This window comes from Mastacembelus armatus, chromosome 5 (genome assembly GCF_900324485.2).
Source record: "Mastacembelus armatus chromosome 5, fMasArm1.2, whole genome shotgun sequence".
Taxonomy (NCBI): domain Eukaryota; kingdom Metazoa; phylum Chordata; class Actinopteri; order Synbranchiformes; family Mastacembelidae; genus Mastacembelus; species Mastacembelus armatus.
Window position 1 is genome coordinate 25,849,775 of NC_046637.1, and position 27,002 is coordinate 25,876,776.

General features: G+C 39.3%; 1 protein-coding gene across 1 annotated transcript; it reads left to right on the top strand.

The window, feature by feature from the left end:
- The first annotated feature begins 1,005 nt into the window (after positions 1 to 1,005).
- mapkapk2a (MAPK activated protein kinase 2a) lies at positions 1,006 to 26,173 on the top strand. Its single transcript, XM_026306668.2, has 10 exons — positions 1,006 to 1,745; positions 16,408 to 16,547; positions 22,194 to 22,258; positions 22,459 to 22,538; positions 22,706 to 22,832; positions 22,963 to 23,038; positions 23,132 to 23,256; positions 23,873 to 23,958; positions 24,086 to 24,166; positions 24,378 to 26,173. Exons 1-10 carry the CDS (start codon positions 1,506 to 1,508, stop codon positions 24,525 to 24,527), a joined length of 1,170 nt encoding a protein of 389 aa, XP_026162453.1. The 5' UTR covers positions 1,006 to 1,505; the 3' UTR covers positions 24,528 to 26,173.
- Positions 26,174 to 27,002: the final 829 nt, after the last annotated feature.

Genomic DNA, 27,002 nt, shown 5'->3' on the forward strand with positions numbered 1-27,002 from the left:
TATCTTTATATGCTGATCCAGCTTATGCAAGGTAACACAATAGGTTGACACAGTATTCAGATCCAGGGCAATGTTAACCAATTTGTAACTTAAGCTAAAGGTTATTTTCCATTAAACCTGTCAAAAAATGAAATGCAAAAGGAAAATGTAACTGATTCATTTATGTTATTGACATAAAGGTATAATTATTGATTCACAGGTTATATGCTATGACTTAAATAAAATATTCACAGAACTGACCAGTTCTTTGTGGTCATTTTGCGCTCAGATGGCCCAAAGCCCTTTCCACAATGCCATAGACATTAATGTATGGGAATAACATGTATAGAAAGCATAACAAAACAGACACATTTACAAATGAAATACATAGAGGGAGGGAGAGCAAGTTTGTGTGTTTTTGTGTAAATATATAAGCATGGGAGGACACTCAGATTGATGTCCACTGAATTTCTAAAATCCCAGCACCCCTGCAGATGCAAAAAGTACAGTACTAATTTTATAGCGGTTACTTTACTTATACCTGTAGTGTTTAGTAAGGAATGAATTGATTGATTTATCTGCCTGTTATTTTCTTGATTGATCTTGAAAATAGTGAGAAATGCACATCATCATTGCTGGGAATTGACTTATTAAAACATCATGTGTACAAATTGATTAATCAACTAAAGATTTCAGCTCTACCTGAACGTATTTTATATATTACGACTAGATATATTATTTTTTGTAGCCTATGTAAAATCCTAATTTAAAAAGTAACTAGAGCTATAGCTCTCAAACAAATGCAAATAGTAATATTTCCTCTGGAATAGGAAATGAAAGAAAACCTCACCTTTGGGCCTACTAACAGACTTAAGTAATTAATACCAAACTATAAATAAATAATATACGTAGCGCGGGAATCAGGCCCCGTCGTTTTATTTTCGTGAGGCCTGTCCCCTCGGTTTCCGGTGCGCTCGTCTGAGTACTTCTCCTTTAAGCGCTGAAAAAGCCCCGGCCATGACGTCAGCAGTAAAACCTGCTCCGGCTGGCCGTCCGTCGGAGAGCGAGCTGTGTTTGTGCCGTTGCTGTCGGAGTTTTTCCTGTTTGTCTTTCGTTGAATGTTTTTCGTGTTTTTTTTTTTTTAAGTTCATTCGTGAGGTTTTACGCTGTCGATTCAAAAACCCCGCCCTTTAGCCGATTTATGCGATGTTTTAGAAAAGTTCCTGAAGTGCGCTTTGAGGAACCGGTGGCCGTGGGACACCACCGGACATGGATAAGCTAACCGACAGCGGGGTTGTTAGCCGAGACTCATAGGTCAAGAATAGGATCGAGCTAGCATGCTAGCAGCTAGTTAATCTAGCTCGTATCGGCTAAACCTTGTGACTTTGTTACCGTGTAACGTCGTGTTCCCCCGGTTCTTCCTCGGGCCTGGCTACCACACAGCCAACAGTTTGTCAAGGGCCAGCTAACCCAGGAAGAAGCCCGAGAGTGTTATAAGGCAGAGGAGTATTATTGAGACCAGCACCATGCTGTCCAACGCACAGAACCAACCACTGTTTCCCAACCCGGCAGCGCAGCAAAACCCGGCCGGGCAGCAGAACCCAGCGGGCCAGTTCCTGCCCTTCCACGCCAGACCCACTTTACAGATCAAGAAAAACGCCATAACAGACGACTACAAGGTAACGAGCCAGGTGCTGGGGCTGGGCATCAATGGCAAGGTGCTTGAAATCTTCCAGAAGAAGACCGGAGACAAATATGCGCTGAAGGTAAGTTATTTTTAATAAACACCACTAAGTCTGGACCAGAAATCTGGATACTCTGTGGGGAAAAGTGGGAATCTTGTACTCAGCTGTGGGTTTCTGGACTTGTAACCACTTGAAATTAGGAACTATTTAAGCTACAATCCTGAAGACTCCTATAAATATTAATACAAAAATAACAGAGCTGAAATTTTAAGTGGAGTGACACAAAATTAACCTTCAGCAATTTAGAATATTTTCTGTGTAACCTGTTTTTAAGGAAACTGTCGAAAGCGCATTTTATTTTCAGATGACTGTGTGTCAGTATTTACCTGTTTTCTCAGCCTTTTGTAATGTTAAATACCTTCAGGGTTTGAACCTTGAAGACATCACCTAGAGTTTTTGATAAGCAAATGTGATTTATTTTTTAATTTAATTTTCTCCCTTTGAGACATTAACCAACAAAAGAGATAAAAATCTCCACATTAAGTTTCATGATTTATTGTCCTGTGAGAGCCACAGTGACCAGGTCTAGTTAAAAGCTGAGATGCAGAATATTAATTTAACTAAATTATAACACGTACTCCACCTTCTCAGGTGTCACTGAGAGGTACTAACAGTAAAGGCCTGTGCGTGTTTCGGGGAAGGCTATGCAGTGTTTACTTTAATCAAATCTTCTCAAGAATTTTTGCATTATGCTTTGAAGATCATACACAACTTACTGTAATAATTGAAAATTGTGATAAGCAAATATTTTGGTCTGTCAGTTTGTCGTCTGTAGATTTAAATGAACGTACTCTACTGTGACCTGTAAATTAGAAAAAGCTTAGGGCGGGCGTAAAGTGATACTACCTTATCAAGAGTTACCTGTCGAGATCATTTTCTACAGCAGTCAATGATTGATAAAGGACACATGTCACAATAGCTGATCACGCACAGGTAAAGTGAGACCTGTCCAAGTGAAGCCATATATTACCTAATTCAGTTTCCCCCCCGTCATTATAGAAGGGATTGTCACATAATTTTTGTTCAGACACGTCTCATGGTCTATAAACAGTCTGTGAAGTGGTTTGGATTTCTAAAGCTGCTAGATATGTAGGCGACCTGGGCTGACAAAGACAGGAAACACAACAAACCTACTTTACCCTTTGAAAGGTACTATCCCGCCGCGTATGCAGAAAGCCAAAGATTGCAGTCCCGAACTGATTGCACTATCAGACAAGCTCCTAAACAAGCCTTTCGCGGTAATGTTGGTTGAAAAACCAGCTGTGCTGGGTAATATGTGCCTTTTCTGTCTTCGCTGAGTTATGTTATAAGAACCACACCGATGATGTATTTATTTTTTATGTGTGATGTAAAACTGAATATACTGCTGGTATAATTCTGCAATAGCTAATATGTGCATCATAATATGTTATTTTGCGGTGTTTATATACAAGCATATTGTTAACCTGACGCAGCAGATGGTTTGTCACGCAGAACCATCTGGGAGGGCACCTAAGACACCGTTTGGAAAGGGCACGCACTTTGAAATAATTACTTGGCAGTTGATTGGGTAAGCCATCTGTCAGTCACTGGGTAATACCAAGTAATTTCAAAAATGATCAGAGCAACAATTCACATGATGTAGTAACTGTGCCCTGAAGATTAAACGCAACAAATTGCTGTGAAACCATCGATGCTAACAAGCTACGGTTGCTAGCAACCATTGTCAGTGAACATGTTGGTTTATGATTTGTTGTTTTTCTAAGGTCAGTATGCACATAAAAGGCACGTGATCAAACACAAAACATTGTTGTTGCCACCATTGTAGTTTGAAACAGTTGCTTTTGCTGTCGTCACCTTAGGCCATTGTCATGCACCTAACTGATCTGATTAGGTCTCACCACTGGCAGCTTGGTCAAATTGCACTGAGATTTCTCAGGACTTTGTGAATTCAAAATTTTGCGCGAATCCAGCAGCTGTGCAAGGGTAAAAATATTGTAGAAAATATTAAATTATTGATTCCAAAAAATAAATTGTAGTTTAGAACCTTAACAATCTTTTATTTGATTTATTTAGGAAGAAACCCTAAAACTTAATATAAAGAAATTTCAAAATTAAAATGTTGGGAAATAATGGGTGTGGGTGTGTCTGACTGCTACTGTGTAGTCACGTTCTGAATTTTATAGGAGTGGTGAGGGAACCTTGACTGAAGATGGTCATTCTTTCTGCAACACTTGCCGAACTAAAGTTGTTACAAAAACAAATCATCCCTACTGTCTGAAATTTCCCAGTCATCCAGGTGAATTTATCTTCAGGCTGAGTCATCCTTACTCACCTTTCCAATCGCTCACTCTATAATTTGGGGGCCTAGGAGTCAGGGAGAATGTCTTGGTTTGTTTAACTTGCTAATAGCTTGTTAATGCAAAATGAAGCTTTGAGTGTTACTTAGCTATTTTTGTAAAAACATAATTTGTTCTGTATGTGTAAATTGTAAGTCTGCAGACTCTATTCAGCCACTGCACACTAAGACATGATTAATCATATTAATCATCATATTAAATCATGCTTAATCACCAAAGCAACATATACATATATTTTTCATTTAAAATCGGACATTTATCAGTTGTAAAAAGGCTCCAACATGAAACCCTACACATTTTTATGCTGTACTGTGTAAACTGCCCAAAAATTAAGGGAACATTCAATCATAGTATAACACCAAGCCATTTAAACCTCAGGGATATCAGTCTGTCCATTTAGGAAGCACAAGTGATTTTGAATCACCTGCTTTGGTGCAAATGAAAGTGACAACAGGTGCAATGGAGAGGTAAACGCAAGACAACACCCTGAAAGGGAATGGTTTTGCATGTCGTGGCCACAGACAAATGCTCTGTCCTTATCCTTCCTGTCCGATTGTTGTCAAGTTTTATGTTTTGCTAGTGTCCTTGTCACTACTGGTAGTATATAGCAGTACCTGCAGTTCTATCAAGTTGCACAGGTAGTCTAGTTAGTAGTCCATCATGGCACATCAATACGTGCAAGAAGGTTTGCTATGTGTCCCAGCACAGTCTCCAGGAGATACCAGGAGACCACCTGGAGTGATGGACAGGGCTGTAGAAGGGCAAAAACACAGCAGCAGCACCGCTACCTGTTCCTTTATACAAAGAGAACAGGAGGAGCACTGCTAAATGACCTGAAGCAGGCTGCAACCTGTATTCATAGCCCAGCACTGTGCAGCTCGATTGGCATTTGCCAGAGAACATCAGAATTGACAGGTCTGCTATTGGTGCCCCAGTCTTTTCACAGGTGAGAGCAGCTTCACACTGAGAACATGTAACAGGTGTGAAAGGATTCAAAGGCGTTTATTGTCATTCCAGTCAGTTTTTGCAAAAAAAGCATCAGCAATAATAATAATAAAAGCAAACACTAGATAAGAAGATTTAAGATAAAAGGTTCTATATAAATAAGAACAATTAAGATGAAAAGTACTGTATACAAGATTAGACAATTCTAGGGCACAGTGCTGAGCAGCAGATAGAATACAATTAGTGGCATGTGTGCCGAACAGCTTCGTTTAGAGAGACTGGTTAATGTTACGGTGCCTGTAGCATCACTGAGCATGACTGGTTTGGTGGTGGGTCATTGATGGTTTTGGGAAGGTATTTCCCTGGAGGGTCACACAGACCTCTATGTCATAGCCAATAGCACCCTAATTGCTTTGAGGTGCCAGGATGAAATCATCAGACCAAATGTCAGACTTTATGCTGCTGCAATGGGCCCTGGGTTCCTCCTGGTGCAGGACATGTGGCCAGAATGATGAAGACGCTGATGCCATTTACTGGTCCTCACATTCCCCTGATTTAAATCCAATCAGCATCTATGGGACATTATGTATTGGTACAGCCGACGCCGCCAAGTACTCCTTAGGTTGTCCAGGAGCTCACTGATGCCCTGGTGCAGGTCTGGGAGGAGATCACCGTCTACTTACTCATCAGGAGCATTCCCAGACGTTATATATGAGTGTATACAGGCACACAGGGGCCATACACACTTCTGAGTCACATCATGAGTTGTGGTGAAACTGGGTGAGCCTTTAATTTAATGCTTTTACTTCAATTGTCAGTATGATTTTGAATACCGCCCTCTATACGTTAATGATTTTGGTTTTCATTGTCCGTTATCATCTTATATTGTTCTGAACAATTATACAGTTTACATTTATAAAGATTTTTAACGTGAATAATTTGTTCATGAAGAACTGATGTGTGATTTAAGTGTTCCCTGAACTTTGAGTTGTATATTCGTGTCATCTATCAGGCTCACTGTGTCTTTTGTCATTATCTTATTCACTCATTTGTATTATGTGCTCAAATAGAGACTGAGACTGTGTGAGACACAGACTGTGTGTGTGTCACTGAGTGTTTGTGTGTGTGTGTGAGAGAGATAATAATTTGCTCTTCCCTTGTTTAGAGTGGGTATGCAGCAGACAAACCCAGTAATTGCATTTAAAAGCACATTCTAACAATATGTCAATGATACTGACAACTGTAACTATAATTCCGGTCATATTGACTGGGATGATGACTGATTGACAGTGATATTTCAAAATTCAGCAGGCATTGAGGTGGAGATGTTATGGTTATATTGAGGGAAAGTGACATTCCAGTCTTGAAGAAAATTATAATAATATATAATAATCTACCTTGTAGTATTATAAGAAGCTGGAGTTAAAAAAAGAAAAAGATTTCTAAATCACGACACGCTGACCGAGACGATGACCCACTGGACCTCAGTGCTGGTCAACCACAGTTGAGTTTCTATTTCTCAACCATTAACGAAAAAACAAAATATTTGCTTGTCTACAGTGAAATATGTTACTGTTGATAAAGGGATAAAGAAGCAATAAATGATGATGAAAACCGATTTCTTGGCTTGTAGGAAGTGGGGAAAACATTTCGATGTTTGAACTTCTGGACAACATCTGTGAACTCCCTCACTATTTCAAGCTCTGACACTGAAGTTGAAAATAATCTCTATCTGTAAGATAACTGCAAATGTAATGTAACTACACAGACATGCCTGATACCAAGTGATACATAATGTGTTTGTGTATGGCCTTTCATATCATTTCCTTCCATGTTAAGTGCCTGGAGCTGGCACTTAACATGTTGGGTTTACTGGTACTTTCTCATGCAATTCAGACTGACGTAACCAAATATACCTTCAGTGAATGAACTCATGAACTAATGCCCTTTTTGTTCTCTTCACTGACGTCAGCTGAGTCAGCCCTATCTCATCTGTTGTGTTTATTAGGTTAGTGGTAGATAGAGTGACCAGGAATCTATTGGCCTGAGCCAGGGTTATACCACTTTGTAAATCTTTTGCCTGTCTTTTGGACCACATGTTATGTTAAGTGTAGCTGAATATCTTGTAAGTCTGAGGGCCTGTAGGATTGTGAAGGAGTAATGAAGAGTTCCTATTTCTTGAAAAATGTATATATTAGTATCTTGTAAAGCATTATGCTTGATATAATCTGCCACACAAATTCAGTAGATTTTTCCATATGGTTTCTCTGTCGAATGCTCTGTACCCTATTTATTAGGGGTGTACACACTGATCAGACATAACATCTTGACCGCTGACAGAGAAGGTTAGTACAAACCAAAGTGGTCTAAGGAAGGACAAACAGTGAACCAAGGACAAAATTAATGGGCACCCAAGGCTCACTGATGATGAGGTTAACCTACTGTAGATCAAACCTAAATTTCCTTGATTTTGGATATTTGTTAAAATGGTTGAAAAGGTACTGTATATTGGTCTCTCTGAAAAGAAACATTCGGTGGCTGTTGTGGTGATATCACAACCAGAGCTGTTCAATTTGTGAAGATTTTTAACTTATCCTCACGACCACTTTTCACCCCTTTTCATCTGTTGTTTCACTGAGTGGTAGACAAATGTGTGTGCTTCCTGACAGTACAACTATGAGAACAAATGGATGTGCAGAACATGCACATTGAGCTGCAGAGTGACACAAGTGCCAACCAACTGCTGCATTGACTCCTGTATTAGGCACGTGTTCATAACGTTATGGCTGATCAGTGTCTCTCTCTCTCTCTCATACGATTTGATTCTGTTACAATCCGCCACATACTTCCTGAGTTTGGTCTCTTAAATTGGTTCTACTTTCTGTGTAGCCTTGCTTATGTTCTGCTGCTCATGTTTACTTACCCTGGCTGTGTTCACCTGTGTCCTATTAGTGTAGCTCTGCATTTATACCGGCTTTTCACCATGGCCACCTGTCAGATCCTCGTCATGTTGCCAGTGTTACCTTTTGTTCCTGGACTTCACTCTCAAGTTCATCTGCCACATTTCTGGCTCTAAAGTTTATATGATTCCACCTTTTGCCATTTATGTTGCTGAAATGAATGGACGACTTTACATGGGTTTTTATCTTTGTGTTTTTGGATAGTTTTCAGTGAATGTACTCTCAAAGTAAGTGCTACAACTGTTACTTGACTGAAGCTGACAGCTCCTGCAGCTGAGTGTACTATGGCATTTTATTACCTCTGATTCAACACTGTGGCGCCTTCTTAAGCAAGAGGCTAGGTTTGTTCTACTCTACTCTACTACGGTGCTTTGCAGTTTCATCCAGAATCCCTTTGTTGTATTTGCAGTCTAAAATACTTGCAGACCTAGACCTAAGGCTAGCTGGTGTGTTTAACACTGGCCTCTGAAATCTTTTTGCCTTTTGGGAAAGTTTTTTTTTTTTTTGTTGTTGTTTGTTTTGTTTTTTGTTTTTTCTCCACTTCTCCTCTCTTCTCTGCTCAGACGCTGAGTTTGCTAGAAGTAGGCATGGGATGGTAGTGGAGCATAAAGAGAAGGAACGTCTCCAAAGATCAGTGTATGGTCTCCATATCCATTTAATGTTCATACCCCTCGTTTGGCTCGCCTCAAGTGTCCTGCTGCACACACACATACTCAAATGGTGTCAAGCGTCTGCCAGTATCATCTTACAGTGACAGCATTAGATGCACACAGTTAATACAGTTACTGGAAACAAACAGGTTAAGGCCACATTTTGACTGAAAATAGTTTCTTGTGGCAATCCTGTCCTGAGTATGTAGTAGTATATTTTTATGCTCAAGGCAGGTTAATTCTTTTATTAAATAAAACAGAGTTTATTCCTTGCATTAGCCTGATAATCAGGGAAAAAACTTGTTACAGAAGAATTTTTTTAACAGCTCTGATTGCACATTTTTATGTCTGAACCACCACAACCCACTGGCAAATGGTTTCTTTTAATCCATAATCCATGTTCCTATTATTTTGTTAATTTAGTTATTGCTAGCATACAAAACATACCTGCTAGACAAAGATGCAATTTGAGTTGGGCAGATGAAAACTGCATTTCTCTGCCTCTGCTGTGATGGACATTATCCAGATGTTTCTGCCCAGTGCAGGCAATGTTGGCTTCAGTCAATGTCCACAGCTCCTTAGCACTTTTGTGTACATCAAATGGAAAGTAGAGGGGCACGTATTACAGTCATCCTGCTCCAGAAAGTGCTTCAGCATGTGATACACCTATTCCATAGAGATGCACCGATTGACCGCCCAGTGATTGGAATCGGCACGTCACACTTACTGAAAAATCTGAATCAGCCAAGAAAATTGCAATTGGTGCATTTTTACTGTTCCACCTTGCAGGAATGTCATACATCAGTTGGTGTTCTGGCAGCTGCAGCAGCCTCTGTTTTCCTTTTAGTGCACGGTTCACAGTGGTGGGTTTTTTGGTTTTTTTTTTTTTAAATACCAATAAAAGATGTCACTGTGCATCAGTACTGCATTGTCTGTATTGATGTGCATATTGGCAAGGAATTATCAATAATACATTGCCAAATTGATATTTAAATATTGGTTAATCTATTGGTTGTTACTCCTGATATTTGGAAAGGTGTGCAAGTCTCTGCACTGAAATGAACACCTGTGGTTTGGTTGAGTAAAGAGGAACGGGAACTAATGGCCAGTTCAAATAGACTATTTTCACCTGGTTTATTTGGTTTGAATTTCGCAATTTCGTCTTGGTGCTGCTGGAGAGAAGAAAATCTAGACTTGTCAAAATGATGTGTGACATGCAACATAAATTCTTCTGAATTTGGCATTCACACAGTCAGTTTGATAACAGAGATGCAGAGCAAAAGCTTAATGAAGGAAAGGAAGGAAAAGGAGGGAGAGAAAGAGGAAGCAAGACTTTTGCTGATGGTCCTCTTTGAGTAGTTTCTCCACCCCTTTTGTCTAACCGTACCGTTATGAGACTGGTCCTTTGTTTATTGCTGGAACAATATCTAGTGTTGTACTTTCACCATAAAATTTGTTTATTATTTGTCATTTTATCTGTTGTGGAAAATGAGTTTTGACATCACGGTATTGACAGTTTATATATTACAAATACTGTCCTAATGTAGCAATGATTAGGAGTTCAGGAGGAATATTGTTCTTTGTAAGAGAGACTGTTTGAACAATTAAGCTATTCTAAAAGAAAATATTGAGTATATAGTGTGTGTGTATGATTGATATATAATATATATATATATATATATATATGTATGTATTTGAGTAATCAATTAATCAGCGTTTTTCTTTCATATATAATATTAAACTGCTCTATAAAATAGTCACTTTCACTATTATATCAGCAGTTGATCTATTGAGAAAATGATTAATTAATCTAAATACTAATCATTTTTCATAATTAAATGAAAGTGTTTACATTCAGCCACATGAACACAGTCTTTACAATTTTCCTCTACAACTTTTACAATAGATAATTTGACATTATTTGTGAGTCTGTCTTTGCATGTTCCCTGCTACAGATGTGCAGATCTGTGCTGGATGAGAGTCTTTAAGTTAATTTCAACTCAAAAGTTTTTATTTATTGTCCTTGCGTCAGACACTTCAGAGTCTGCCACACTTGTCAACACTAATTCCACCTTTCGATAAGTTGTAAGGGATTCATGACTGAGCAAAGGTCCTGTAAGACTCTCAATCTGATTGACTTAAGTGAATGTCTCGATTAGGAGAAAATATTTGACATTTGTCATAAACAAGTAGATTAGCTGAAATAAAGCTCCTTTGGTAAACATTTATCTTGGCATTGTAAACTCCTTTGACATAATATGACCTATTGGTTTGCAGTTTACAGGATACCATCAATGGTGGTGTGCGGAAGCCAGCCACCCCCCATGCACTGACCTTGTCTTTCTGTTACCTCCCTTTCTGGTGAGGGAAATGTCGGTGGAAGGATGTGGTGTTGTGGTTGTGATACAGTAGATGGACACAAGTCAACTCTCTGCTACAGAGTGATTTCCAAGCTGATGCAGAATGCTGTCATATTCAAAGAGCACTTGAATGGTTGTGGATACATAGTGAGCTCTCTGTGGACTTTTCTTTAAAAAGTGTAATTTCATATCTGCTATATGTTCGACCTGTACCCACTCCTTTTAGTTGCATGCATTCTTTCTGCTCAAGTCTTGTGACCAGTTCCTAATGAGGAAGAAATTGCTGAATAGTGTTACCAGTAAAGGGAAGTTGATGTTTTCTCACTTTGAGTTCATTCATTCAAAACATATGCTCTGTTGCACAATATATACTGTAACTTGAAGCACTCGGTTTATAAAAGCTGTAGTTTAAGACAAAATGTGGATTCTTTTATTTATTAATAAAAATGTTAAACAAATTGCTGTCACCAATTTAATCACTTAACCTAAAAGATTACAAGGTATTTGTTTCAACAGTTACTTTTTTAGCCTCTAACATGGCATGCCATGAGTTTTTACAATAAAAACCTAGTTTGATGAGTATTAGACAGTTAATAGTTTGAAGCTTGTTTGTTTAGTAAGCATATTGAGACATTTTGGGAAATAAATGTATTTGTAAGATGAGAAGATTAAATTCCTCCTCGTATCTTCACGGAAAATATGTAGCTGAGCCAGAAACCGGTTAGGTTAGCATACAAACTGAAAAGAGAGGGAAACTGGCAGCTTGTGGGAGGGTATGAAAATACTTCTATCAGCACCTATAAATTTCAATAGTGAACATGTTATCTCATTTGTTTAATCAGTACAAAAACTGAAGTGTAAAATGACACGATGTACTTTTATAGGGTATTATGTGTGAGACTTTGTCTTGGTAGGGAACTTCCTGAAGGCTTTGCTGGTTGCCTGGTAACTGAAACACCAAATCACTGGCTCACAATGTTAACCTGCTGTCATTTGAATGAAACCGATAACGCACCAGTCTGTTTGTATTTGTTCATTAAAACCACAAGTGTTGTCTGATGCATGAGGCGCAGAGGGGGATTTACACCATGAATCATAAGGTGTTAGTGAGGGTCAGAGACAGACTTTCAGAATTTGGGGGATAGAAACTCTCAGAAAAATGGCAGGTGCGTTTAATTTGTACTGCACTTTTTAGCGATAGTTTTCTGTTCACCATGTCCATTTGTGAAAGTCTCTCTCAACCCTGCTGTTCTTCTTGAGGCTTTACTATTTGTCCTTCTTTATTTCCCTGCTGGCATGTATCAGGAAATGAGACGGCTGCCTCTGTGTGTCATACAGATGTATTCCTCTCTCACTTCCTCCCACTTGTCAACTACTCTTTTTTTTTTTTATGAATGTCTTGTCTGTGTGCTTTCACACCTGCATGCTAATTATACTCACCTGCATCTGAGCTATCTGGCTTGAGGGGTTGGACATTGCCAGTACTGATAGAATCTTTATTCTGACTCATGAGATCTTTAAAACATGGGCACTGTTTTTCAAAAGCATACTCATAATTAGCTTTGACCTCATGTTAATGGAAATTAGCTGGAATGTTTTTACTCTCATTGAGATGTTTTGAGCCCAAAAGGTCTGTTGTACTGACTGGGCAAACACTAGCTGTATGCAATTGTATCTGTAGTGCCAGCTGTATGTGTTTTTGTCAGGCATGATTGACAGATCTCACCAAGAACTCCATCGGTTTCTTTTATTTCCTCTCAGTACCATTTAGTTTCTCCTCTTTTCTCTGATTATTCTGGAAGTAGCACCATGCAGCCTGCATATGGCACAATATTCTCACAAAAGTTACTGAATTTTCATTTGTGTGCACCATTAATTTAGACCTGAGACCTCAGTCTTTGTGTTGTCTTTATATGCAACTCTAAAATTCACTTAACCTTCAGTGTGCACACATTCACATCTCATTGCACTAACTTTACATGGTTCCCTTTTTGTAGCTACATAAAACAGTGTCACCATGACAGGGATTGAAATACACATGAACATACACACACTAATATTTGAGGCTCAGCAAGTGTCTTTGATCAGATCATGTCCTGTGGACAGACAAACATGTTTGCTACTTCGCTGTGTGCTCAGTTAACGTGTCACACACATGCAGAGATAACACGTCTGGTGGGTTGTTTAACCCTTGATGTCACGTTGAGAAGCTTTTCTAACTGGGTCAAGCTAAACCTGTCATCCACCTATAATTTCTCTCCTTCATGAAATTTCACCACCCATTTGCCAACACTGATATTTATGTGCTATCACAATAAAAGCTCTGGGCTTTTACTTGTCTTGTGAGTGACAGGTGGAGGATGGGTCCTCCCCCAGTTTACCCCCATCCCAACTCCCACTGTCCTGTCCCAAGCTGGAGAGCTTTTGTGTTGGCTGGAGGAAGTGTATTGTGTGCCCATCTGCCCCCGTCATCTCCCCTGCTTCTCTTCAGGCTTCACTGTTTAGCCTCAAAGGCCCAACAGCAGATGTGGGGGCTACGCAGTCACAGAAGCACCAACAGAGAAGTGACAGGATGTGTTCTGGTGGTGCACAATTGCGCATGTGTGTAAAAAGACAGCATGAAATCTTTGTGGCGGGATTTTTACTATGTTTAGGTTTGTTGATATTATTTTTGGATATGATTTGTAATTTCAGCACATGCATGTACATATAGTACATCGACTTTTTTGTTCCTCTTTGACAATTCAGGCATCAGGATAACAATTGATGTAATGGGACAGCAGATGTTGAGAAAACAGAAAAGGATTGAGATTCCAAAGATTTTTAAATTTAAAAAATTGACAGCACAACAAAGTGAGCTGAAACGTGCTGCTGAAAGTTCAAGCTAGATGAGTTGGTATAGAGACAATAGCACATGCTTGTTGTATACGTTTATACACAATATGGCTATAATAGTACACAGAAATCATGCTTTAGTGTTTACCTCGGTTTTGATGTCATGGTTTGGTTCATTTTCCCTGTTAACACCATTGTGTACAGATCATAGATAGAACAAGACATTTACACTGTCATAGCTAATGTTGTTTAACTAATGTTTAGTGAGTTGAAGCAAATATGTCTAATACAAATATCTATCTTATCTAACTTATCTAACTTATCTATCTTTCTATCTAGTGGGTGTGTGTGTGTGTGTATATATATATATATATATCCATATCCATATCCATAATCGCTTTAAATGACATGTGACTTGGCTCATGGCATTGATGTCAAGTGTAAAGTTTAGTTTGTCAGGTCTTACCCTAGTGTTGCCTGAAATCTTTGTTTCTACAGGTGTCTGGCTCTAGTCTAATGTAGGAAGTAAAACCCACCCTTGTTTGTTCTGTCTTAAAGGGTGCTTGAACTGTGCTGTGAGTTCAGGGATGAGATAAAGCACAGAAAGACAGCACTACTCCATACTTTTGCTGGTAACAAAGCCAGTCCTCACACTGTTCGTTCTTACCTAAACAAATCATCTTGTTTGTAACATGCCACTATGTAGATCCAGTAGCCAGTATTAGATCTTATGCTCTTATCTCTCTCACCCGTTGGTCTTGTTTTTCCTGACTGCTCACTAAGGATGGTTACCAAATAACAGTATTAAATTAGCACTGGAGCTAAATTATTAAAAACTGTTGTATCAATAAGCCTGGACATTATTGATTCCACTATTGGTACGGGATAAAACAAATTTCCTATTTATTATTGCACACACAGTGTCCCGTTCAGCAAATACAGTCAGCCGACATAATTACACCACTTAACTACTCGAACTTAGCCTAAGTACAGTCGAGTGGACACTAACGATTGTCCATCATAGGTGGAGAAATGTTTTGTTTTCATCTGCCTAGCTCGTAGTTCATTTCTGTCTAGCAGGTATGCCATGTATGTTAAGTAAGCAGCCTGGAGCGTGAGCATGGTCTAACTTAAAATAAAGGAACAGGGATTAAAAACAGGTGAGAAAGCAGAGGCACAGCATGAAAGAAAAGATCTAAATTGGTAATATTTTATAGCTGAATGTAGATTACTTGTAATGCTGAGAGACAGCTGTACCTGTGCTCTCACTGCACTATTAGTCCTTTGGCATCCATCAGCACACACAAATAAAATTAGAAAGCAGATTTTTTTACCAGTAATAGTTAAAGTTAGTCAGTTAATAGTTAGTTGAGAGCCACTGTCTTATGGGAATGTAAGTGTTCAGTGTTCGGTCCAGGCCCAGACAGCAGACTGTATACTCCGGCTCTGTCAGCTCTCATTGCCTGTTGGAGTGAAGCCCACTGTTGTGTTGTGACCGTGGGCAGGGTTGGAATGTAATACACGACGAGATGGATGCTGCTCACTGTCAGAGCTACAAGCCTGAATTCTTTCCACTGACTGATAAGGATATTCTTAGGCTTTTATGCATGGGATTATATTTTATATCGTATAATTAAATCTGTAAGCAAACAGAGTTGTTTACTCAACATTAAATTTACACTACTTCACAACTTATACTTTCTCACATTTGAGGACCTTAAAGATGAACATCTATTTAACTTTTATTACTCTAAGGGAGTTTAGTAAGGCTAGTTTCCTGTGATAATCTGCATTTTATTTTTTAATCTATTCTTTTAAATGGCCAGTCATGACCCTTTCCAGAGTGAGCTTACTTACTATTACTAAGTTCCCAGTTTACAAAACGATTTACGACTGCTAAATTATTAGGTAACCTCGATGAACGTAAAAGCACTGGGTTCCAGAGTAGAAAAAAATATATACCCAGAAAAAAAATGTCTGTTTAAATTCAGTACAGTCAGTAGTGCAGTACTTGATGTAATTACAGCCCACCATAAGGCCTGAGTCATACCAGACACCATAAGGCCAGATAGTGTCCTTGAGCTGCGTTCTGCTGGGAATTTGTTTGTTTATTTGAAACATTTTAATGCAGCTAACTTTCATGTTTGACTTCCTGGTATAGAGTTCCATAGTAACAGGTGTTTTGATGTCAAGGAGTAAGCAATACCAGCACTGAATAGATAGATAAGACACAGTCATTTACAATGAAGGTGCTGTCATTGAATGGTGCACAGACCTTGTGTCACGGTCAGGGGGTGCTACAGTCACACACAAGGACAGGGTTAGAAAAGCAAACCGTCACTTCAGCATTTTGCCAGCTGATGGCAGCACTGCACTTCTGTCTTTACGATTGCTGGCGTGAACTACTAGTGTTGGTTCCCTTTAATCTAGCAGAAGACCACAGTTTAGTAATTCCACCATAAGACAGATTGCACTATGTCTCTACTTTATTATGGGAAAACATGATCAGTAAAACAGCAGTGTTTCATAATTTATAATGGTTTGTAGTTGTTGCTAACCAGCTTCATCCTCCCTGTCTCTGTTATTCTATCCAGATGCTGCAGGACTGTGCCAAAGCCCGTAGGGAGGTGGAGCTCCACTGGAGGGCCTCACCTTGTGCCAACATTGTGCGCATCATTGACGTGTATGAGAACCTCTACCAGACGCGGAAGTGTCTGCTCATTGTCATGGAATGGTGAGTGCACGGTGCCTCGGTGACAAACACTAAATAACATCATCATAAAGCAGTAAATAAAATCGCCACAAATTAGTGCAATTCATTATTGTCCCAAAACATTTGCTGCTACCTGTTGGAGTTTAAGCACTTATTGACTCAGTGAAAGCAGATAAGTTTGGGATGGTCAAAACTGTCCAGGCACCCACAGACAGATACGTACGCTATTTGAGTAAATGTACAAACCTGGGGTGAGGCCACAATGTTTGGATGCTTGTAATTCAGTAATGGGAACACAGTTCATTTATCAAACACCTGTTGAATAAGCAGAACACACTTCATCTGAAATGTGACATCATCATTCTCCCTGAGGTAGTCACAGCCTGCTCCCGGTTCACCCACTGAACACGTGGCGCTTTTTAAATTGTAGTGAACTGTTCTGAATGAGGAATACCTATTCTTAAAACAAGTTAATGTTATGTAACAGTTGTCTCTAGTGAGGACTATAAAGATTAACTTGTACCGATCAGAAAATCAATACAGCTGCATCAGTTCAAAACCACATATTGGAATCAAATTTTTTTTAAAAAAAAAAAATGTATAAAATCGACATAGATCTCATGAACTGATCCCTGGCAAGCATTTCTGCTAGCATCTCTTTGCATGCCTACTTCTAGCAACACAGATGGAAACTAAAAACATTCCTACAAGGCAAAACTTGTCAGAGGTCACTGTCTTCCACACACCAGCTAGACTAAAGCCACAGTGTGGATAATTTTTGGATTATACTAAAACAATGAAGGCATTGTCGATAAATCACCTTTAATACGCATAACATCCAGTTCTTGTTGATGGTGTTGGACCTTGTGTGTGTTTTGTTTTGTCATGTTGAAAGTTGTCCTTTACACTACTAAAATTAAGTTTTAAAAATTTGTGGTTACGGATGCTGCATTGGCTTAAGTTAGTGTTTGATGAATCAATGTAAGCGTGTGTCACTCATGGTTTCTTATGTAATGAAGTTTCTACTCTGAAGTAGAATCTAAAAAAAAGTTCCTGATAACTGCATTCTAAGAATTACTATGGTTCTCATTTATTGCGGGGTGGATTCGCAAAAAAAGCGGAACTTTTCTAAAGGTTTTAAGAAGTACAAAAAGGTCGGAAGATATGTATTGCCTGATGGCTGCAGTTGTACATCTACAAAGCTGGGTTTTCAGTAACTGTAACTCTACAGACAAGTACAGATATAAGCACGATGTCAGGCCTGATCTCCACTTAAAGCTGACATCCATTCAGCTGGACATCAAGACTCGGACAGCTGCTTCTCTATGTACTAACATTATCTCTTCTCTTTAGATCAGTTGTGTAATAATGTGCGATTTATATCAGGTGTATTGAGAAACTGCAGACATGGCCTTGTAGAGATTGAATCTTTTATTAGTGTCACTTTATAGGCTTGTGACTGAGTGTTGTTTCGCGCCTTTACGCCTCAAATATTAAAAGGCAGTGGGATGAACTGTACTGACTGCATCAGAGTGTGAGGGTTGAAAAATGAGTGTTGGCTTGATTCAGCATTCAGATAATATTTTCTTTGTGTTGATATTGGGTTTGAGATTATGACATTTTATGTGTAAACTTCTTATCTAGTGTCAATGGCTTATTTTACAAAACTGTACATTCAATCAAATATTCTGAGTACTGTTTGAATTTTCATGTACAGTCTGTCTTACCCACTCAGTACATGTTAGCAAGGTTAATTATTGTAAATCCATTTTGTATGACCTTTGTTTAAAATGACCCATTTCTTCTAAATCAGCTTGGTAAATTTTCCTTGCATTTGTATTTCCACACTGCAGCACTTTAAACCACCAAACCCCATTTTGTCACACGTGCGCTCATTAGGTTTGTGGTTACCATTGTAGTGCAGGGCTAGTGGACCTGTCTACCTACACTCTTACATGGCAAATGCATGACTAATTTCCTTGTCAAAACCAGCTCGAGATCAAACACCAATAAAAAAAAAAAAAAAAAAAAAAAAACTGTACTTTTGTAGAAGAACGAGAAAAAAAAAAAAAAAATCTTCCTAGAATAGACACAGCAATACAGGGAGATCTACATATTCAGACTTCTTTTCATCTGACACAACAGAAATTCAGTCCCGTGACCTGTATTCTGCTGTTTATTCTCCTGTGATCAACCTTAAGTCTAATAGAAACTTAAGGAAGAGAATATGAAACCTACTAGAAATATTCTATATTTTTATTGCCAAAAAATCCCATAAAAAGCACAAAAGCAGTGATCCATCCATCCATCCATCCATCATCTATACCCGCTTATTTCTTAACCAGGGTCCCAGGGATCTGCTGGAGCCTATCCCAGCTCTCTTTGGGTGAAAGGCAGGGGTCCACCCTGGACAGGTCCCCAGTCCATCACAGGGCCACATAGAGACAAACAACCTCACACACTCACACTCACTGCTATGGGCAATTTAGAGTCACCAATCAACCTGACATACATGTTTTTGGACTGTGGGAGGAAACCAGAGTACCTGGAGAAAACCCACACAAGCACAGGGAGGACATGCAAACTCCACACAGAAAGGCCCCTGATGGGTTTCAGACCAGGAACCTTCTTGATGTGAGGCAACAGGGCTAACCACTCAGTCACCGTGCTGCCCCAGCTGAAGTACAACTTAGCAGTTTTCTCTGTGCCATTGACAACAACCAATGGAGTCACATCATTGCACTGCCACATGTAACACCACTGGGTGACAACATTTTATCCTTGAACATGGGAATGGTATTATTTTGTCAACCCTATTCACACATCAGCCTGAAGAATATAAATACTTGATGGTGCAACACCACATGCATAATTTAAAACTAGAGTGTCCAGCTGTTTTATGAAACGTTTTACTCATCCTTTTTCAAGAAGAGGAGGTTCTTGGATGTAGTGAAGGAGGACATGAGTATAGTTGGTGTGGGTGAGGAGGATACGGAGGATAGGGTTAAATGGAGGCAGGTGATTCGCTGTGGCGACCCCTGAAGGGAGCAGCCGAAAGGAGAAGATTACTCATCCTTTTGCACTATGAAGTAACAAATATATTTGGGATTAGATCTATAGAAAACTGAAAGTCTGAGAGATGGGCTGATGCAATTGTTTTGTTTTTAATGCAATTTTTTTTTTTTCAATTTTATGCAAATTGGTGTTGTGCTGTTGATTTCTATCACATGATGCAACACATTTGGGTTGCCCAATTTCACTTTGCTGTAGTTTTCATGCAAACACTATCCTTCGAGGTGGTCTACAGACAGCCATGTGCTTTTACTTCTTGGTGTTCTCGGGTATCTTTTTTTTTACCAACTTAACTAGACTAAATACTTGGTTAACCAGAAAAAAGCTAACTTAAATTCAGAGATTTGCCTTTGCTCATGCTTTTAATGTGTGATCTCAAGGCAGAAAACACATTCCTAGACAATCAGTGTCTAGGACACATAAGTGTATGTGTGCATGTGTGTGGTTATATATTTATAAGCAGTTTCTGCTAGCAGGGTGTTTTCACTAGATAGGAAAGAAAGTAGGCTGAAAATGTGTAAGGGTGTTTAGTGTGTCTGCTTTGATCGTGTAAGATCTGCACTGTTTAAATGTACATTCTCATCAAAATCATTAAGTATCAATTCTGCTGAGAAGTCGCACATCAGTTATACACGTTTTCACGACAGACCTCAAGTTTATCTGTAACTTTCACCACAAAAGAACAATTGTCAGATCAGTGTGAAAAAAAAATTTGCTGAATTGAGGGATTGCCTCACCTCTCAAGGTTTCTCACACTGCAGTTAATTTGAGGATGTGAAGGGTTGAACTGTTGTCCGTTTCTCAGTATGCAAAATGTGAGTGATTGAGAAGGCCTCAAGCGTGCTGTGGTTTATCAGGGCATTCCCACAGCTCTGTCTGCGGGCTCTGCTTCCATTAACACATGCCTGAAACATCATTCGCACTGTTCTGCAGCTTTAGTCATACGCACACAAAATTGGCATTGATGATTGGACCTGAAACCCATATAGTCATACTGAAGAAACCGATTAAATGAAACCTGTTAGTGGATCAGGGAGTACTGAGTAATACTAGAATAATTAATGAGCTATTCAGTTGTTAGTCACATGTGCATGTGCTTGTAACGTTTTTCTCAATATTAAGCATAGCATTACAACTTTACCATTCTTTAGCAGATCACTGCAAACTTTTCTGTGCTCCTGACCAAATACAGAGAGGACTGAAAAAAACCTTAGTGACCAGAGCCGCCTTCTCCTTTCCAGCTCAATGAAGTTAACTTTCAGTGATCAGTATACTTCCACACTATAACATGTCACAAGTCACTTGACACACACAAAGTGCAGAGGAAACCAGGTTCTGGCTAAATGGCCTTACAGCTCTTGGAAATGCTTGATTTCCTGCTTCCTGTTCAACATGTACTTCACATGTTCTGTCACTTGTAAAGCACACTGATATCAACAGCTGCTGATAAATCTCTCTCTCGCTTTCTCTTACTCATGCTCTCAGCAGCAAGTTAGAATTGAAAGTTGCATCAACCAGTTTTCTGAACTGTTGAAAAGCTGTATGTCACAATTTTTTGTCATCATTTTACTATAGAATATACCAGGGCTGCCCAATATACCAGGGTTGCTCAATCCATGTTCATCAAGGGCCACTTTCCCCACCATAGTCAGGTGTGTTCAGTCAATCAGAAGCTAGAAGATACAATTCACTTTGTCAATTTCCACTCCACCCTCATCTGAGATGGTATCTTCCAGCTTCTGTCTGAACACAGCTGATCCAGTTAATCAGCGGTGGGTAGGGCAGGGATAGGAAAACAAGCAGTACAGTGGTGGTCAAGGACTGGGTTTGCCCACCGCTACAATATACCTTTTTTTTTTTTTCATATTTAATATGAATATACTTTGTGTCTTTGACTCTGCTAGCACTATGGATATGTGATGCACAAATTGCAAAAAATGTTTGAGATTGACATCTTGGCAGTATTGGCCTTTTAATGTCCAGTGGAATACCTGAGTAAAGTACAATATGAAAGTAACATGCAGAGACAAGTTTAAGACATTAAAAATAGCTGGGGTGAGACCTTAGTCAAGTCATTGATGGCTTTCAAGGTAATGTGACTTATCAGCAGCTTATGTAGACTACAGATTGCTGACCTGGCCTGTCGCATGGTTTTATTGGTATGCAAGAGGTATAGATCAGTCACCGACCACAGACCACCTTTACCAACAAAGAGGAAGAGATTTAAAAAAGTCTGCATCCTCTTTGATTTAAAACAGCTGGCATATATTTTCTCTGTTACTATTAGTTCACCACTACAGATGAGCTCAGTTTCTCATTTGTGTGTCCTGTCAGTTCAACAGACCATCATGAGTGTGTCTGGCTGAGACCTCTCTTAATCCAGAAATAAGTCAGTACTTGTCTGTACAGCGATGTGCTTGTTGGCTTCAATTTGCGATTGAGTGATCTTTCATGTGCATTGAAGCTTCAAGATTGTACCTAAATAAACTAGGCTTTGCATGAGAAATATAATGAGGATATCGTTTATCAGAAGATCAGAAGGGTGTCCGCTTAAAAAGCTCACTCGGACTTTTTTTTTTTTTTTTTTTTTTCCAGCATGGATGGTGGTGAGCTTTTTAGTCGAATTCAAGACAGAGGAGACCAGGCCTTCACAGAGAGAGGTAACAAGCTTATGTTGGCTTAAATAATACAGCATTATTGACCAACTGGTTCACATATATCACATCGTGCATACAGACACGTAAATACATCTAAGGATTACTTTTAAGATCCACATCATGTAGTCCCTATTGGTGACACTCTCCATATATGGGCAGATATTTGTGATCTCTGAAAGAGTTTTTTTGTCTCTTTGTTTCAGAGGCATCTGACATCATGAAGAGCATAGGAGAGGCCATCCAGTTCCTGCATGCAATCAACATTGCACACAGAGACGTCAAGGTTTGTGTCATAACTGTATTGTCTATGTTAAGAAATTCACATGTTCCTTATTAGGAAATAACATGAGAAGAAGGTGTATAGTATGACTTTAAAGTTGCAGTAACTAACATCCTCACTAAGATAACATCAACTTTAATTCTGACTCGATTCCTGATTCCTCCTTGCAGCCAGAGAATTTACTGTATTCGTCAAAGAGGCCCAGTGCCCTGCTTAAACTCACAGACTTTGGCTTTGCCAAAGAAACAACCTCACACAACTCTTTAGCTACACCCTGCTACACACCCTACTATGTTGGTAAGGACCTATTTTTGTATGTACTCAAATTCTCCTTCTACTCCTTGTTTATTATTAGATAAGAGACATAACTCTTTTCTCTCCCCTTCTCTCCAATGTTTTTCCAACATGTCTCTCTTTCTATTTGCAGCTCCAGAAGTTCTGGGCCCAGAAAAGTATGACAAGTCATGTGACATGTGGTCATTGGGTGTCATTATGTATATTTTGTAAGTACATCTTTTTGTAATCTCACTTCATCACATATGACTCTTTATTACGCGCCAAGTGTTACTAAAATGGCCATGTTAAACGTTGAACAGGTTGTGCGGGTACCCTCCTTTTTATTCCAACCACGGTCTAGCTATCTCTCCTGGGATGAAGAAGAGGATCAGGATGGGCCAATATGAGTTTCCCAACCCTGAATGGTCTGATGTATCAGAAGAAGGTAAGGCTATGGATGTAAAATGGCCCCATTTCATAGATGTTTTATACATAGTGTATAAATTACTGCTGCATATACGAACTACTGACACTGAGTGTAAATGAGGTGAATTTCTACCTATAACTGACTGAAAATGAAATTGCGTGATGTGTTAATTCAGAATGGATTGTAGTACTTAAGCCTGAGTCATAGTGCTGACAAAGAGAGAAGCACCTGCTGTGTATTGGCGTTAACTGAAATACTTTCATGTAAGTCAGAAATAACATTTCCTCACAAGATTATTGTTTCACAAACTCCTGCAGGCACATCCCCACAGTTTGATAAGCTGATCTTAACTTTCTGACCTAGAAATTGAAACTAATGCAGGTGTTTCACCTCCTGTTTCCTACTTTTACATTCACTACAGTTAAAAGCTGTATCTTATTTCCTGAGTAATATATTTGTTTTGAAGAGAAAAGTGATGCTAGTATTAATAGTCCAGCTTGTCAGAACTGTGCAGGGTTCAAAGTCTCTACCTGTGGTTTCTGAACCCAGGCTGATCTGGCATTCTGACATTTTAATAGTACTGTCGGAGAACCCAGGCCTTTTTCTTCTTGATGATGTAAATTTGTGTTTGCAGCTAAACAACTGATCAGAACCCTCCTAAAGACTGAGCCGACCCAAAGGATGACCATCACAGAGTTCATGAATCATCCGTGGATCAATGTAAGAACATGCAATGTTTTTCCTTTTTCTTGATCACTTTCACACCATCCTTTCATCTCTGTTACTCTGGCTCATATTGCAACAGTGAAGTGAAGATTTGGGCGTGTTTGTGTTTGTCTTTTTAAAGCAATCAATGGAGGTTCCCCAGACCCCACTACACACCAGCCGTGTGTTAAAGGAGGAAAAGGATGCATGGGAGGATGTCAAGGTTAGATGTGGTTCTCCTTTATTTGTGGATGTGGCTATAGTTATTCTATATGCCAACAAAGAGCGAGTAACACTGAGCTGACTTATTAATCTCTAACACCTGTTTCATTAGCTCGTCATGCCAGGCAGCAAAAAGTGAAAATGCCTAAAAACATCAGACCCTGGATGGATAAAGTAAGAGGCCTAATGAACTTATTTCCTTCACATTTCAGGAGGAAATGACCAGTGCCTTGGCAACAATGAGAGTTGACTATGAGCAAATCAAGATCAAGACCATTGAGGACTCTACCAACCCACTGCTAACGAAAAGGAGGAAGAAAGCCAGTAACACCATGGCAGACCCTCAGTCAGCTGCCCACTGAAAGATGCACGCATGCATGCACATGTAAACAGGTTGTTAAAAGGAAGCAATAATTTGTCGACGTGAGTCGCATTGCATGGATTTTCTCAGTATTTTATTTTTCATGGCAAATTCTAATGTTTTGTAGGAGTGTTTGTTTTTCTTACTCTACCATTTTAACAACCCCACCACTCTGTTCTAGCAGAGAGGATACTGGTCTGTGTTTTTACATCATTAAAGAGATTATGAATTCTAGTGGGATAGGAGAGGAAGTGAGAGGAGAGGAGACAGAGTCTGTGAACTCTCTCCTTTCCTCTCCTCTCCTATCCCAATATCAGGTTGGCTTGAATGTTGGATTTGGACGTGGAGCCTTAGTATTAGCTGTAATTCCTACATCGCACAGCCCTGTTCTAGCTCAGTCCCTAAACTTGCGAATGTTAAATCAAATGGCTAAATCCCAAAAATAAAAACAAGGGAAGGTTTCTTTTACATACATGCAAATTAAGCAGAGGTATTTTGAACTGACAAGTGGAATGTAAGGACTCTGAGCCTGACTGTCTGAATTAGCTGGAAATAGTTGTTTATTTCTGGGACATGGGCTGGGAGCGTCAGTCAGGTTCTGTCTGTCCTGGTGAATGTTGAGCAGAGGCCTATGCATTCACACACGAGCCAAGTGCCATTCAAACAGAGCACCTCACTCATGGCCCCTCTCCTACTTTAATCTACACTTGTTTTTCAGGTACATAGATTTAGGGCAGAGGAGGACAGCACGTTTAAGAAGAGAAACTGGCTCGTCTTTCTCCTGCATGTAGCTCATAGGAGAGTAGGAGCCAACCGATACTGTATTTTTTCATGGATTTTATGAACATTTTAGCATAGGCCTTTCTGAGTGTTGCTAAGCAGCAAATGACTTTTATCCCCTATCTACTATTTGGTTCAGGCTTTCACCACTGTTATGCTTCAGAATTTATGATACCAGATTATACTTCAGGTAAAGGCTATGCAGATGTGTTTGTCGGCTTGAAGACCTTTTTGTTGGTGTTGATTTGTGCTTGCAGACGTGTTGCAGACGTGTTGCAGAGAGGTCGAGCAGATATAGGGAGCATTTGTATGTGTATATTTAAGCAGTAGACTCCTGGTTCGGGCCAGTCATTTTAGAGTCACTGTTGGTTGCACCAGCTCGACTGTCAGGAGGCTCATTGTGTTCTCCAGCACTTCACCTCCACACTTATTGGAAGATTACGAGGGAGTAGAAAGAATTCAAGAGCTGCTCCTGTTCCCTGAGCAGAATCTGACGTAACACCAGCAAGCTATCGTCACATTTAAAGAGGATGTGATGGTTAGTTCCTCTTCAGTGTACTGTTGTTGGTGCAACAAGACACTTCCCAGCTCACTTGGGATCATGGGAAATGGTTGTTCATTTTGTCAGTTTGGTCCACTTTGTAAAATCACATCTACCTAACCTATTGCATTACACCTAGAAATCTCTGTAAAAATGTTCAGAGTGTTGATTTGGGTGTTTTGTTTGTTTTTTGTTTCATCTTGACACTTTTTTGTGGTGCAAGCACAAAAAAGTTTTTTTTTTGTTTGTTTTTTTTGTTGTTTTTATTTCCGTCATTAAATCTGTTCAGCTCCACCTGCTGTACTTTTGTCTGCTTCAGCTTTGGATTAAAAAAACACATGAAACACAAACCTGATAACCTCGCATTATTTTCTGAAAACAAAACCACTTTGGCAAGTGAAAAAGGGCTTTACACCTCTTGCACTATCGTTTTTTTACCAAGAAGTATTACAGCACTTAAGTCACATGAAGTGCAATATATTATCTTTTTTTTAGGGCTGGGACTGGGACAATAATGCATTTTTTCCATGTTGCCACAGAAAAGTGTGATTAAATACCTAATTTTTTTAATACGTTATTGTTTCTGTAATTAATTAACCAGCATTAACACATTAAAGTACCAGCCCTACTTTTTTTTTTGTGTAACATTTTTAAAAACCACAGTTGTAGATATTGTTAAATTTGAGTCATAATTTCACTCATTTCATATGGTTGCATCTAATTTTAAATAGCTAATTTGTTTGTTACATGTGCATAACTTTCTCTGAGTTGTTAGGCATGGTTCTGTAATAAAGTACATGTAAATGCATTCTCCATATTTAGCCCTTGGCTCCACGTTCGGAGAATTTTTCAGTTCAGTCTCCAGCTATGACTCAGGTTGTCATGCTGGCTTGGGAATTGTGGCTTTGACACAGAATGCACAGACTCAACTCGTGACAAGCGTCTGTCATTCTTGCTTGCATGAGTGACTCCTGGAATATACACATTTGCGTAGCTGAACAGTGTGGTGGCATTGAGTCAACGCAGATTTGCCAACAATGGGGTGTTTAGAGCAGTTTACCGCCAATGCACAAAGTTCTCTTCAGGTGCAAGGCAGCCATAGCTTCCAGCTTTGAGTGTGATGAAACGTACAGTCATCTCTCAGCTGTACGAGCC